The following is a 15,989-nucleotide window of genomic DNA, read 5'->3' as shown; positions in this document are numbered from 1 at the left end:
GTTAGTGTTGTGGTCAGCAGTAGATCAGAGGAAAGGGGAATGGGAAGGAGAGAGAAACAGAAGCACCGGGTATCATCATCTCACCTTGTCATACAACTCACAGTTTGGGGCAGGGGACGTACCGGGTCAGATCTCCACAGTGCCAAGGGGAAAATGCATATCACTCCCCCTCGGAGAAAAGAAGAATGGATGAATGGACAGGTGCCTGCCACTCTTTTCTATGAAAAGTTACGCTCTTCCAGGGATATAGGGTCAGACAACCATACCAGAGAAACTCTTATCTGCAGGGGTGTGTGTATGTGTGTGTGTATATATATATATGTATATATATATATATAAAAATTCACTAAAAAAAAACAAAGGTTACAGGGACGTTACAGTTAGGAAATACAATTAAAAAAAATATAGAAATTCACTTTAAGAAACAAAGGTTACAGGGACCTTAGAGTTAGGCTCAGATTTTAAACATACAAAACCATGGAAATTCACCTGTTATAGATAGAGTTATCTCAAGTAGCTATAACTTGCGCCCCGCCATGCACAGTTTTTAGTCAAAGATTTTACAGCAAATAATATATTGATATTATTAATGATGTTGTTAGATGTCATGAGTGCCGTAATTTGTGGGGTAATTAACAGTGCATGGCAAAGGCGCGAGTTATAGTGACCTTAGGGCTCTGTTTCAGAACTATAACATCCCTGTAATCTGTTTTTTTTTTTCGGTGAATTTCTATGGGCTTTTTTTTTTAAATAAAGGAATTTTCATTACTATTAGTTAATCCAACCACAGCTGCACATGGCCGTCCCCCCCAAACCACACAACCCACGCTGCACCTGGCCAGGAGTTGGCTGCAGGTCCGCGTGGCCTCCATCCCCTGGCCGATTTCAGCCCTAGGGATCCCATACCCCAGGGCCCGACCTTCTAAAACCTTTTTTGAGGGGGAGGCGGGCCACGCGCCCACCCCGGGTCGATTTTGGTCCCAGGGACCCAATTTCCTGGGGCCTGGTGTTAATATGTATTGTTTTCAGGGAGGGACGTCTGTGTAGCCCTCCTCCCCTGGGCTGATCTTGGCCCTGTTGAAACCATCCTCCAGGACCCAGCCTCCTAAATTTTTTTGGGGGGAGGAAGTGGACCCATGCGACCCCCTCCCCTGGTCGATTTTGGCCCCAAGGACCCCATCCCCCAGGGGCCCAGCATTAAAAAAAAAAAATTGTTCGGGGAAGGGGGAGCATGTGTTTCCCTCCCTGGGCTGATCTCAGCCTCGAGGACCCTATACCCTGGAGCCCCACCTAAACATATCATTTTTGGGGATGAGGAGGGCTGTGCGGATCCCCTCTCCAGGCCGATTTTTGCCCCAGGGAGCCCATCCCCTGAGGCCCGGCCATGTCATCTGGGTGCCCGCCAGAGCACCCAGTCACCACGGCTGAACACCGTGGGTGGAGCCTGAGCACCCCTGTGGTTCCACTCGGCGCCCTGCCTTCTGCGGGAGCCAGCATTGCTGTCACAGACAGGGACCTGCTGAACATGCAGCTCCCTGTCTGTGAAAGCAATTGTTTCCTGTGGTTTCCTGCCTGCATTTCTGCTTGCAGCAAGGGGAGCTGTTTGACAGCTCTCACTTGCTAGAACCAGAGTGTTTGCTCTGACTTGGGGGGAGTCAAAGGTCAGAACAAACAACTATGTCCTGGGCCTGGCACCCCAGGAAATAGCAGGAGCCGACCTTGGCGGGTGGCGGTCCCCATGGCCATCACTAGCTCCTTGAGGGGGGCCAATTTATACCACACTGGGGAGATGGTGGTCCCTGGGGCTAGGGGTCCGAAACAGACCCCCTATCTTATTCAAATGTAGCCTCTGGGTGATGGCAGTCCCTGGGGCTTCAGGGTGACAAGGTTCTCCCCCTCACGTGTTTCATTTCAAATTCTGCCCTGGGGAAGTGGTGGTCCCCGGGACTGCAGGGTGGTTGGTTCCCCCCCTCCCCAGCATTTCATTTGAAATTGTTCTCCGGGAGGTGGTGGGGTTGCTGGGGGCCACCTGGCCCCCGCATTTGAAAATACATTAGCCCCAGAGAGGTGGTGGGCCCCGGGGCTGCAGGGGGTTCCGGGCAGCCCCACCTGCATTCAAAATTTCAATGCCACTGGGACCTGGCCCACCGGAGGGCTTCGCTGAAACAAGCACGGAAGCATGCACTTCTTTGTAAAATATTTTCGGCAAATCCGTAAATCTGACGCAACTACTGCTGATTTTTATTTTTTTAATGTTTTTTTGCTCTGGGGGGGGGGGTCACCAGAGCTAAGGGGACAGGGTGTCCATACTCTGTCCTCTTTTCTATCTTTTTAGTCTTTTTTTCTGGGACTCTACTGAAGCTGAGTTCCAACATGGCTGCCAGCACTTTCTGAACACCAAATAACAAAAAGGTCACTTTCTGGACCAAGAGCTACCTTCTTGCCAAATTTGGTATAATTTCATCCAGTGGTTTGGGCGCTATTCTTGTTAAAAATCCCTATGGAAAAATGCATGGGGGGAAAAGTGTTTTGGGACCCTCCCCCTTTTGTCTTGGCCCTCACTTGACAGATCAACCTGAAACTTTTCAGACAGACGCTGAAGTGAGCGTCGTATTTTTTTAGAACATTTTATGAAGATTCATAAAACTGCGCCAAAGTTATTAGCAAAACAAAAAATGCTTTTTCTATAGAAATTAGATCCTAACTATAACTACCTAGTGGTGACCTACTGAAAAAAACAAAGTTAAAGTGATGCTTAAAAACACTGACGTTCACCAGTTATAGTTAACTGTCGACCTTGGATCCTTCCAAATATATAATTCCACTTCCAGTGGAATATTTCATTAGAATGTATGAGGGACTATTTTGCATCTCCAAAGTACATTCATTCATCACACATTAAATTGTTAGCTCACAGAGGGATTGTTTACAGGATACAATCTGTTCTTTCCACCACTGTAGACTTTAAGAATACTTTAATCAGGACTTAAAATACATGCCAGACCTTAGACTGTGCCATTGCTGATTTCACTGTATACGAATGCTTAAACCAAAGACATGGTTGTAGGCAAACAATCATTTCAACAAGTAAAATTAAATGAAACACACTGGCGTGGCCAGCATGGCTTGGGTCCACATGACTTAAATCCACCCGAGGCTCGAACACCAAACTCTGCTTTCATTACAACAGATTTAAAGATGTCTCTATTCAAAGTACCTGCAAACTTTTACATCTGAGATCTCTCATGGGCCTAACCTGTCTGCCAAGAGGCTGGGACTCCCCAGGTACAGACCAGGGGCACTGCCAGCGGGCCTCTGCCTGCCAGGGAACTGCAGAGGGCTACCTCCAAGAGATGTAAGCAAGATGTGGGCTTGAGACAGTAAGATGCTCCTACAGGTAGATTGACAACTTTTTGAGAACAGTCAAACATATGTGCGCCCCCACAGATAATTCACCTTCATTGTTGCCAACAAAAATGCAACGCTGCGTGAAGAGAGGAGAGCAGAAATGAGCCATATCTACTAAGATATAGCTGCTCTCTCCTAGCGCTGGCACAATGTGGGCTGCCTAGCACCAACGCAGGCACGTTGCGCAATGCTGCAAGGATGCATGTGTTACAGACAGGATTCTTTTTGTGCAGGAAGGGGTGTCTTCCTAAGAAGCAAGTTTCTCTTTCTATGTGTGATGCAGAATGCAGGTGGTTCAGCTAATTACAACTGTGTTCAAGAAACCCAATATTCTACTCACAGAGGGAATGAAAATGCTAAAATAGCTCTGGAAATGAGCCCAGTAACCACAGATTATTTGCATTCACCAATTAGAGTAGAGTATTTGCTTTTCTTTTAAATGCCGGGAGTCGCAGCCATGCGTATCTGGCACAAGCCCTTGCTTCCAGCTCCATTGCAAGGATTTTTAGGGACCTCAGTCAAAATTATATTTTGCCACTGTGGTTCCTGTCCATCTCTAGGCAGCAGAGTTATCTACTTAGGAATAGCTTAAATCTGGTTCCCCCTTGTGCTGATTCAGCTAGGCACCACCTTACTGTGGTGCAGGACTGCCATTTTTGAGACGAGTCTCTTTAAATCGTGAGGATTCAAAAACACAAACCGTTCCACCCCCGCACATGAAGACGCGACTTAAGACAAAATTCTAAAGAAAAGGAGACAATGTAATATTTTGATGAACCAAAAATTTGGCTGGGCTTTTCGTGCAGAAGGCATTGCTCCATCAAACATATTGGCTGCCGCTGTAATTCTGCGTTGGAATTGCATCACAGGAGCATGTGGGTCAGGATTTTATCTGGCACAAGTTACATTAATTGAGAACCATGCATGCAGACCTCAACTATTTTTTTAGGAAAAAAGTTTTTCATGAGCTTTGTTCGAGGATGATGGAAGAAGAAAAGGATGATGGGTGATGGAGGAGGAGGAGGATGATCGAGGATGATGATGGTGGAGGAAGAGGATGATGTTGACTTAGGATGATGGAAAAGGTGGATGAAGGAGGAGGATAGAGGATGATGGAGGAGGAGAAAGATGTAGGATGACTAAGGATGATGGCTGTAGGAAAGTGCCCCTTTTTGAAATGGTCACCCCCCACATTTTGCCTGGTATTCGATGCAATTTGACAAAAAGCACACTGGGTTCCTGTTAACCAGGCCCCAGTGCCAGATCTCTTCCCTAAAACTGTACAACGGTTCCCCAACTGGCAATACCTTTGGCCCCCCTGTAGGTTCCTAGTAGACGGTACCCCTGGTACCTAGGGCATGGGTACCAAAGAGGTTCCCTGAGGGCTGCAGCATGTACGGTGCCATCCTCAGAGACCCACACCTAGCACAAGCAGACTGCCACTACAGGCTGCATGTCTCGATGGAGCTAAAAGTGAAAACACAACATGACACACCTCCTATGTGCCTTTTCCGCGAGCACTCCGTGCAACATATGTAAGTCACCCCTATGCAGGCCTTACAACCCTAAGGCAGAGTGCATTATATTACATGTGAGGACATATCCGTGTGTGCAGGTACGCCCCTGCTCTGTCTTTGTCGATTCTTAGACATGGTGAGTGAGCAAAGATGCTATTTTAAGTACATGTGCTGGACACTTGTCAGTACGAGTTCCCCAGCTACATGATGGCTTCAATGAACATAGGGATGTTTGGTGTCAAACATCTCGTATTGATAAACCCTCACTGATACCAGTGATGGATTTATCAATACATGCACCCCGAGGGCACCTTAGAGGATAACCTGCCAACTACCGGATCGTTATCCTTTTGTTCATGAGAACCCTTCTGTATAATCGGTCTGTAATGTGATTCTTATATTTTTCATGTGTTTTTCATATGTTTATTATGTATTCTGTCGTAAAGCGCTCTGATACCCTCTCGGTCTTGCCAGCGCTATAGAAAACTCTCAAATAAATAAACTACCAGTGGGTGGACTGACCAGTTTCAGCCAGTCTGCCAGCGCCAGACACGAGGTTGACCTTCTAGGGTGAGGGTCTGTGCTCTCGGGCAGTAGGTCACAAAGCCTGCCGTGGGTTAGGTGTTATACACACCCCTCCCAAAAGAATGACCTGTAAATCTGAATTACAAAGTAGGAGGCTTCAAACAGGCCCGCCGCTCTTGGTATGCAGATCTGGCTTCACACACAGGAGAGAGGCCGCCCTCCCGCCCCAGAGACCATTTGGCACCTGTGCCAGCGAGAAATTCTGTATTCAGGGAGGCCTCTCCACCCCCCTCAGGCCAGTCCCACCCCTGAAGTGAGCTGCCCGAGGTGGACACAAATGTTAGAGATCTGCCATCTCGGTGTTGGCTATAAAGCGCATTGATCTACCCCCTGAGTGGGATGTTGCCATTGTTGGTTGCTGAGAGACTACCGATCCCAGAATCCCTTGAGCAGAGGAAGGACACAGTAACAGAGGAGGTGGAGGCCCCATGGACTGCTGGCGCTATGAAATGCATTGTTCTGACCCGCTGTGTGGGCCGGGTCTGGGCAAAGCTCATGCCAAGGGTGGGCCCATTTTCGCAGTCATTGCCAGGAGGAGGCAAGGCGGGGTTACCCCCCTTGGTCTTATGAGCCTGACATCCCAGCCACAGTGAGTTAATAAAATCTATGAATACCCACGATGTCTACCATCCCACCCTCAGCTTTTGTGCTCTCTTACTTCCTCCAAAACCACCCTGCTCTTATTTGTTTGCAACTATGTTGCAGTCTCATTGTGTTCTGAGTTGAAGGTCTAAGTTTCTTTACTTGTCTCTACCACTCAACATGGACAACACTGCAGGGAGTTTCCAAATCAAAGAATCACACGTCAAACTGCGCAATAGATGAAACTGACACTTTAGTAGAGGAGGTGGAGCTCATTCTTAAGCCAGGGAACAACAAATAAAAACCTACTCTTTTGAAACAGCCTAAAATACCTGAAATTTTAAATGCAAAAAAGAAATAAAAAATTGTACTTGCACCTATGGTGCATTCACAACTACTATAGAGAAACCCAGTAAAGGAGATGACCTGGTGAGCGCTTCTGCTGTTCGTCATCCCTACCCTAGACTGGAATTGTCCCATAAATTTAATGTTTTGTGTAAGAACAGGTTTGAGGTGTTAACTGCTGACAAAAAGAGTCAACCGCTTGACCTGCCAATACATATACAACCCTTGGAGCCAAAGATTTAAATGCCTCAAGAAGGGTCTGACAATGCTGGTTCGGAACAAGAGTTAAGAGATTACATTTTTTAGCTAAAATCCACGGGCGGCGGCGTAGTCGGTGAGATTCGGAAAGGTGTGAATCGTAAAGGTGTGAATCGTAAATTTCCCAACTAAAAACAGTACACCAAAGGGGGAAGAGATGACCAAGGTTTGGGATACACTGTTCCCATGAAGAACAAGTTCAATACTGATTTGCATCAGGTGGGCCACGTCTAAGTTCCTGATAAAAAATTATTACAAGTTAAAACCTTTTGTTGAAACAAGGACAATGAGAAACAACAACAAAGGCATAGGTGACCCGACTCAGGGCGTCCAGACCCAACTCTCAAGTCAAGAATGCATTTGCTTGGGGGGGGGTCACACCCCAAACACCCCTCCCCCCCACCCTGAGCTACTTCCCTGCCAAAATCTTTAATTAGGACTCTTGCTGAGACTGTGAGTGAGTTGAAGGCCGAACTATGGTGAATAAGAGAAACCAAGTGATACACTGGTGATCAAAGGGTGATGTGCATGCTGACCAAAAACAATGCTTCAGAAAATACTCCTTCTTGCGGCCAGGAGGGGGTTGAGAAAGGGAAAGCAGACAATGTTTAAGTGCCCCAAAGAAAACGTTAGGCTTGGTATTGCAATACAGGAGCACAGATGTTTGCCTAGGAATGAATGTCAAAAACCTAACACTGTGGAAAATCACTAGCTTCTGTCTGATGACTGGGAGGCTGCGGCAGTGGGTTGAGGAAGGGTCAGGCGCCTGACACCATCAATGTCAGAACAAGAGATATTTATGCATCTGGAGGTGTAACCTTGAAACTTGGCAGGCACACGGGCCTAGATCAGCTGTGCGCCCCCTGCCAAAGTGCATGTGTCAGCTATCTGCTGATGCTATGAAGCTTAATGGCGACAAAGGAAGGGAGTAGATGACACTGATGGGTGAAGAGTCAAGAGCCTTCCTGCTAAACGCTCCATTTGACCTTGGACCAAGGTGTCTGTGATCTTGATAATTCAAGCAGATTGGAAGGATCGGCATGGAACTGTTACTGTAAACATATGCACAGTTACATCTTTTGCATACCTCAAACATGTTTTCCATGTAGTGGTTGCAGCACAGGCAACGATATAGCTATCATCCAATTCAGTGGTACATCGCTGTAGCATGAGGTACAGAATGCGTCAACAAATGTGCATAAAGACCACAAACACATGCCCTCGTATGGAGTGATTGTTTGGCATTGATCAAAAAAGTACCTTGCGAGTGAGTAGCCAGGGAAGGACACTGGCCAGTAGCCAGTGACCCGTAGGTTCACTTTGTCCAAGCTCCACACGACGGCAAGAGCAGCAGGAAGAAGCTGGAAGTGAAAGCAGACTACCTGCTGGCCAATGAGAAGTAAGTAAATTCGAGCAACGTTGTAATGAATGAATAGTAAGTTCAAGTAAGTAAGGGGCAGGTTTTAAGCCCCTTTTAAGATTTTTTTTTAAATTCAAAAGACTTTGCAAACACAGTACCAGTGCTTCGCAGGTGAAACCTAAAAAAGGGGGCAGAGACAACCCATGTAATTATCAACCAATAAGTTTAAGTGATGGTTCCAGAAACTTTTCTGCCACAAGGTACTTAATAAATTACAGGAATGGGTGGGCACCTATAACATTTTGACAACCTTACAAGCAGGCTTGAGGAAAAACGTCAGTACATTTGACCAGGTATTTAGGTTCGACATTATTTATAGGAAGACAGCAGCGCTAAATAAAGGGCATTTATTGTCTCTTCACATTAATTATGTCATCAGTGGCCTTAACAGTTGCACAAATGACTCACCTTATTTGAGTCATTTTTCACCAATGACACTCTCCTCATTTGAATCACCTTGGGGTGCCCAACAGCTGTTGTAGAAGTTTATGGAATTTTATAAAACCTGTGGTCCAAAGATTAATACCTCAAAGACCAAATTTATGACCCTCAACCCTCATAAATCTTTTCGGGGGGGGGGTAGGATTGTGTTGGATAACTCGAGACTGTAAACAATAAGATACTTTGATTACTTGGGTGTATAAATATCCCCCAATGTAGAGTGGATACATCACATTTAAAAGAGCACCCATAAACTACAGCAGAGCACCTCTGGAATTCAAAGATTTCAAAGTTAAAAAAACTAAGTCATCCAGGTCTATTTCACCAGCCTTACACATTTATAATATATAAGCATTGGGTGGAGCCCTCTATGGAGAAGAATTATGGGCAAATAAACAGTTAAAATAGCTATCATCTTTGGAAAACAAGTTTTTGAGATCCATATTGATTTAGGTCTCAAAACCATTGCAGAAAAAAATCTAAGAGTGCTGGTATATGAGAGAAGACTGTGGAATACTGAAGAATTCATGGATTATCGGTCAGCACTAGAAGAGGTGATAGCCTTGGACACTTCCCACAAGATTCCCTCGCTTAATTTGGTAGACTCGCAACTGACCTCCTTGGGTTTGATGGAGCTCTGGAATAATCGCGGGAGAGTACATAAGTATCTAAAACATCACTCTCAGATGGGTAGTGGCAGGTTGCGCTGGAAAACATTCATGCCACCACCCCACATTATTCACTCAAAGGAGGATTTTTAGATTGTAAACCAGATCATTACTTTGAACTATTTATGAACTTTATCACCCCGCCTTTGGCTAAGGAACTTTATTTGAATTTTAGATTTGGGACACTCCCTATTAATAGTTTCGGTGTAAAATTGCATAACTTATTTACAGAAACTGAACTCTGGGCCTGATTTAGATCTTGGCAGATGGGGTTACTCTGTCACAAACATGACGGATATCCCGTCCGCCATATTTCGATGCCATTATATCTTATGGAAAGCGTAATACTGCAGACAGAATAACCGTCACGTTTGTGACTGAGTAACCCCGTCTGCCAAGATATAAATCAGGCCCAGAGTTCAGTGTGCGGATGGGATAGGGAAACAATATTGCATTTGTTGTTTTTCTTTGAGGAATATGGTTGTCCTTGAAAGCGGCGTTACTCCTAGTCTGCAGGCTTCTTGGTGTAACTATGGGAGAAGTGCGGGTGCATCGCACGGAATACAGTGTGATAGTTTGGACAATGTGCGGCTTCAATTGAACTTATAAGAGCTCCAATCTTCCTGTTAAAATAAATTATTTATATTTGTTTGCAAATAACCCCTCGGTGCCATGGACGTAACGGTTACGTTCTCGGCTGCAGCGATGGTGTGCCAAGGACGTAACTGTTATGACCTGTACCTGTGGTTCACCCACTCAAACTCCCAAGGGCAGGATGGCAGGGGAATCGCTTCCGCTGCAAACCCGACCCACCCCGACTCCTTCCGGGGCAATGACCTCATCAGGTGTCGCCCCATACGTGCTGGAAGCATGGCTTCCATCGCGTCTGAGGAGAAACTGATTTGTTTCTCCTTAGGACGAGGAGGCTTATCTCGTTCACTTAGGCCCACCTGCCCCCAAAGGGGGCAGAAACCACTTAGGCACCAGGGATCGGTGTCTGTGTGTTTTGTTTGGGAGAGGCGGCCCCTTGGGCAAGGGTTGCTCCCCATGGGGCACATTACTGATGGTCATTTCTGCCCCCTGGGGGCAGATCAGCCAGCCCACTAGACACAGGGGAAGATTTTTTTTTTAAAAGAGGGTGCCATACCCCCACCACAGATAAATGGGGAACAAGTCGTTCTGCCCACGAGGTGGGCAGATTGAGTAATTAACACCGATCTGCTCCCCGGGGGGTCAGAAAGCCTACTAGATGCCAGGCAATAAAAAAAAAAGAGGGGTGGGGGCTGCCAACCTGTATGGGCATGGTTATGCCCTCAATCCCAACTGAAGGGGGTAACAGTCTTTCAGCCCCCCTGCAAACTAAAGCATCTCATCCCAACGGCAAGAAAGAGGACATTTGATTATTATGGGTTTTGATTTTACATTTGGGCCAAGAGAGCTAGGCTAACTCCAAAAATCGTTCCACTTGGAATGGTGAGCGGCTGCAATTTTTGGACTTTGGGAGGCTGCACCTAGAAAAATCTACCAGACCTTGGCACATCTGAAAACTAAACATCTGGGTGAGTCCAGGGTGGTGAGCTTCACATGCACCCAACACCATTTTCTTACCCAGAATGCCCTGCAAACCTCCAACTTTGCTTGAAATCACACATTTTCCCTACATTTTTGTGATGGAACCTTTAGGAATCAGCAGGAATCCACAAAATTCCTACCACCCACCATTGTCGCATCTATACCAATAAATGTTCGACCCCACTTCTCAGCGTTAAAAATGTTTTTTTTTTAATTGTCCTTTTGGAACCGCTTTGGTTCCCTCTCAATTTCAACATGTTTTTGGCACTTCCCTGTCACAGGCACTTGTCCCATCTACACAAGTCAGGTATCATTTTTATCGGGAGACCGAGGGGAACGTTAGGCGGAAATTTGTGTCGGTGCGGTGATCCCACTCAGAAATGTGAGGAAAACGCGATTTTTTTTTTAGCAAAATTTTAGGTTTGCACGGGATTCTGGGTAAGCATACACTGGGGGATCCACGCAAGTCACACCTCCTTGGACTCCCTCGGGTGTCTGAGGTACCATTTTTATCGGGAGATGAGGGGGAATGCTGGGTGGAAGGAAGTTTGTGGCCCCCCTCAGATTCCAGAACTTTGCAGCACCGAAATGTGAGGAAAAAATGTTTTTTTAGCCACATTTTGAAGTTTGCTAAGGATTCTGGTAACAGAACCCAGTAACAGGCCTACAAGCACCCTATCTTTGATTCCCCTAGATGTCTAGTTTTCAGAAATGCACAGGTTTGTTAGGTTTCCCTAGGTGCTGGCTGAGCTAGAGGCCAAAATCCACAGCTAGGCACTTTGCAAAAAACAGGTCAGTTTTCATTAGAAAAATGTGATGTGTCCATGTTGTGTTTTGGAGCATTTCATGTCGCGAGCACTAGGCCTATTCACACAAGTGAGGTACCATTTTTATCGGGAGACTTGGGGGAATACCGGGTGAAAAGACGTTTGTGGCTCCTCTCAGATTGTAGACCTTTCTATCACCGAAATGTGATGAAAAAGTGTTTTATGTTGCCAACTTTTGAGGTTTGCAAAGGATTCTGTGTGCTAGAACCTGGTGAGAGCCCCACAAATCACACCATTCTGGATTCTCCTAGGTGTCTAGTTTTCAACAGTGCACAGTTTTGCTAGGTTTCCCTAGGTGCCGGCTGAGCGAGAGGCCAAATTCCACAACTAGGAACACTCCAAACAAAACAGGTCAGATTTCAATGTAAAAATGTGATGTGTCCATGTTGCATTTTGGGGCATTTCCTGTCGTGGGCACTAGGCCTACCCACACAAGTGAGGTACCATTTTTATCTGGAGACTTGAGGGAATACAGAATAGAAGAACAAGCGTTATTGCCCATTGTCTTTCTCTACATTTTTTATTCCAAATGTAACACAGTGTGTAAGAAAGAAGTCTATTTGAGAACCGCCCTGTAATTCACATGCTAGTATGGGGACCCTCGAATTCAGAGATGGGCAAATAACCACTGCTTCTCAACACCTTATGTTGTGCAAATCCAAAAGTTTCCTTGATACCTATTTTTCACACTTTATATTCGAGCAAATTAATTGCTGTATACCCAGTATGCAATGAAAACCCATTGCAAGGTGCAGCTCATTTATTGGCTCTGGGTACCCAGGGTTCTTGACAAACCTACAAGCCCTATATACCCCCGCAACCAGAAGAGTCCAGCAGATGTAACAGTATATTGCTTTCAATAATCTGCGATAGCTGGAAAAAGTTACAGAAGTAAATGTGGGCAGAAATGGCTGTTTTTTCAACTCAATTTCAATATTTTTTCATTTCAACTGTTACTTTCTGTCGCATAATCTTGAAGGATCTACACATCTGACTCCTTGCTAGAAAAGATCCAATCCACACTTGTGTATAGTATAAATGAAGGTATCTTTATTCTATATCAGCACGGTCTTCCTTCTTCCAAGTCTTCTCTAGTCTTAATGGCCTATCCCTTCTGTTCCCATGTTCTGCATTCCATTACAGAATTCTATATTAAAAGTTCTACAACACTAGCATTCCTAAATAACATAAACCTAAAGTATCATAATATATAACACTTGCTGAATTCAGAATGTTGTCTTGTTTAGCTGTCCAGGATCCACCATTGGTTTCACATCCATTTCTGTCACAAACTGGAAGGAGTCTAAAAGCACAAACATAGTAAAAATGGGGTATGGCCCAGTAAAATGCCAGAATTGTGTTGAAAATTTGGTTTTATGATTCAAGTCTGCCTGTTCCTGAAAGCTGGGAAGATGGTGACTTTAGCACCACAAACCCTTTGTCAATGCCATTTGCAGGAAAAAAACACATGTTTTCTTCTGCAGCACTTTTTCCCCATTTTTCCCCCCAAAACAATTTTTTGCTGTATTTTGGCTAATTTCTTGTTCTCTTCCAGGGGAACCCACAAACTCTGGGTACCTTTGGAATTCTTAGGGTGTTGGAAAAAAAGACACAAATTTGGCATGGATAGCTTATGTGGACAAAAAGTTATGAGGGCCTAAGCGTGAACTACCTCAAATAGCCAAAAAAAGGCTTGGCACAGGAGGGGAAAAGGCCTGGCAGCGAAGGAGTTAAATAAAATGTGTTATCAATTGTTTATGTGTTTGATTAATTCTTGTTTCTGTATTTTTTGTGTATTGTTTTGCGGTTCAAATCATTGACAATGTTTAGGCCGGAGTCACCGGCTTCCAGTAATGACTCGGGGGGGGGGTTCCCAGGATTCTAATAATGATTCAGTGGTGGTTCCCGGGTTGCATTAATATTAAAGTGGGGGTCCACAGAAGTCAAAAGGTTGAGAACCCCTGGCGTAGACAACATTGCAGTATGTCTGCTTCTCAGCCACTTCAAAGACCTCTGTGAGTACATCTGTCATTCATGAGTTTGCTGCTGTTGTTTGGTACTAAGGGATTTCCAACCCAGTGACTATTTTAAGTCCACTGAGTGAAGCAGGAGAGAATTTAATGTGCAGATCTTTGCAATACAAGAACAACTCTGTTACACAAGACCTTAAAATTATCTAGTGAACTTGTGATTGCTGAAGAGGACTTCCATCACAGTGACTTCTATTTTTATTCACAGTGACACAGATTACCAAGCAATTATGTATGTTCTTGGGCAACTGAGATCATCCTCTCCAATACACTTTGCACCCGTAACAGGCTTGCCATGGAAAACAAATGGGGTTGCAGTACATACTTATACTACATCAGAAACTCTGCAAGCATGTCCCATGGCTAAAAGCGTGGACTTGGTTCACTTCCACACACAGGCTTTGTACAATCTAGAGGTGATCAGTGACCCTTTCCACCTCCTTCAAACCAAAGGATGTTCAAACAAAACAACGCATATATCTGTCCATTCATTATTCATCCATTTATCCACTCACCTACACATAACTATCAACTCACCTATAACACTTAGCAGGACTGAATAATCAGCCTGGATGCTTTTGAAACCCCGGCCAGTCCCATCTCTTTTTTGGACGTAGCAGCTGTAGGACCCCGCGTCGGAGACCCGGACATCTGATAGGCTGAGGGATAGGTTGTTGTGGTCCAAGCAGGTGCGGTTGAAATACTTCCCATTCTGGTGCTGCTCCTCATGGCGTCCATCCATCAGTGCATGGGCCACTATGTGTCCCATCTGCCAATACACGCGATAATCCCTCAGCAACTCTTCAGGTCCAATAGCATGATGGCAGGGCAGCACCACAGTGCTGTTCAGAGAGGCTTGGATGGAAACAACCTTGCAGATTCCTAAGCACAAATAGAGGGAGGGTTATTGGAAGTCATCCATTACCAACATCACTAATAATGTGTTGGCTTCCCACCAAGCCCTCACCCAATCCGTGGTAGATTCAAGCTTTTGTATCTGGTCTCAGGAAAGACTGCAGCTCAAAAATAATGTCTAATAAAGTAATAATGAATATTTGTATAGGAAGCCTGCAAACACTGACTCACGTAAAAGAATATTAACTAAAACTGGGCAAGCAAAACAGGGAACAGCCAGAAAGTTAAAAATGAATCCAAAATGTGTCAATGCTGCTGCTCGTTCAAATATTACCTTCAAACAACGGGCATGATTTAGAACTTGGTGGACGGGTTACTCCGTCACAACTGTAATGGATATCCCCTCTGCCGAAACCTAAATCCCATTCTATACCATGGGATTTAGACTTTGGCAGACTGGATATCTGTCACCGTTGTGAAGGAGTAACCCGTCGGCCAAGTTCTAAATCAGGCCCTATGTTTTTAAAACTTTGTTCTTATTCAGCCAAATAATACATCAATGTTAATTCACAGCTCAGTGTTCAACATATTTTGTAGTTTTTATGACCAAATTAATGGTGTGTTGTGTAAAAGGTGTATATGCCTGTTCCCACATTCCCTGGTCCAGAATGTGTGGATGAGTCAGGCTTCTAAGATGTGAAGGTGCCCCTAAAAAAGTGCAAGGGAATCCTGCAGTTAGGATCCTCTACTCTTACTGTTGTCATAGGGACAGGGCTTAGACTAAACCAAGAAGAGAACCTTACCACATTTTTCAGTTGTTGTGTTTATTTACCACAACTTTCAGCTGTGTCTGGAAGCAGCAACAAGAGGAAGCCCTGGAATGCCGGATCTTTTGGAGTGGCTTAAAGCTGTTTGTGCTCTTGCTCCAAGGTCCATTGGATCGAGATGAGCTTAATGGAGCAGAGAGAAGTGCTACAAACCCCCCAAAGTTTAGTAGATACAAACTGGATCATAAGGAAGCGACAAAGAGCCTCTGGGTGCTTGACCCCCTGGCTGTTCTGACTGATATTTTGGAACTGTAGGAAATCTGCCTTTTTTGAGTGACCAACTATGATTTTTCACCTTTTGCTGGACATCATTTTATTGCTAGGTTTTAGACTGCACTCTGGGTCACTGATGCCCAGTACCCAGTAAACAACCCCTAGAGAAAGTGGCTAATCCCTGATTGGGCGATTTAACTTTTCTATACGGCCATAGTATATGGTGTGGAAATACACCCAAGGCATGAAAACTTAAGTGTCACTTGTGGACTTCAGCATTTATTGTGCCATCCACTAGTGTGACAAAAGAAAACATGGTTTCAGGCCTATCCTGTGTAACCTGACTGGCAGCATAAAACCTAAAGTACGAACTGTTAAGATGACCCTCTTTGATAGCTACAAACTTCCTTATTAATTATTAATCAGTCACCCCTATGAAAC

The 15,989-nt window shown here is 45.0% G+C and overlaps 1 protein-coding gene across 2 annotated transcripts in view; it reads right to left on the bottom strand.

Annotated features, from left to right (window-relative positions):
- CD80 (CD80 molecule) overlaps positions 1–15,989 on the bottom strand; it is a 99,864-nt gene that overhangs the window by 49,207 nt on the left and 34,668 nt on the right. For both annotated transcript variants that reach the window (XM_069202790.1, XM_069202789.1), the window contains exon 2: positions 14,191–14,535. In XM_069202790.1, the coding sequence (XP_069058891.1) occupies positions 14,191–14,535 (345 nt within the window). The remainder of the gene's footprint in view (positions 1–14,190; positions 14,536–15,989) is intronic.

The sequence above is a fragment of the Pleurodeles waltl genome, chromosome 8, assembly GCF_031143425.1.
Source record: "Pleurodeles waltl isolate 20211129_DDA chromosome 8, aPleWal1.hap1.20221129, whole genome shotgun sequence".
NCBI classification, from domain to species: domain Eukaryota; kingdom Metazoa; phylum Chordata; class Amphibia; order Caudata; family Salamandridae; genus Pleurodeles; species Pleurodeles waltl.
Note: the sequence above shows the minus strand (reverse complement) of the source record. Positions and strands in the feature narration are given on the sequence as shown.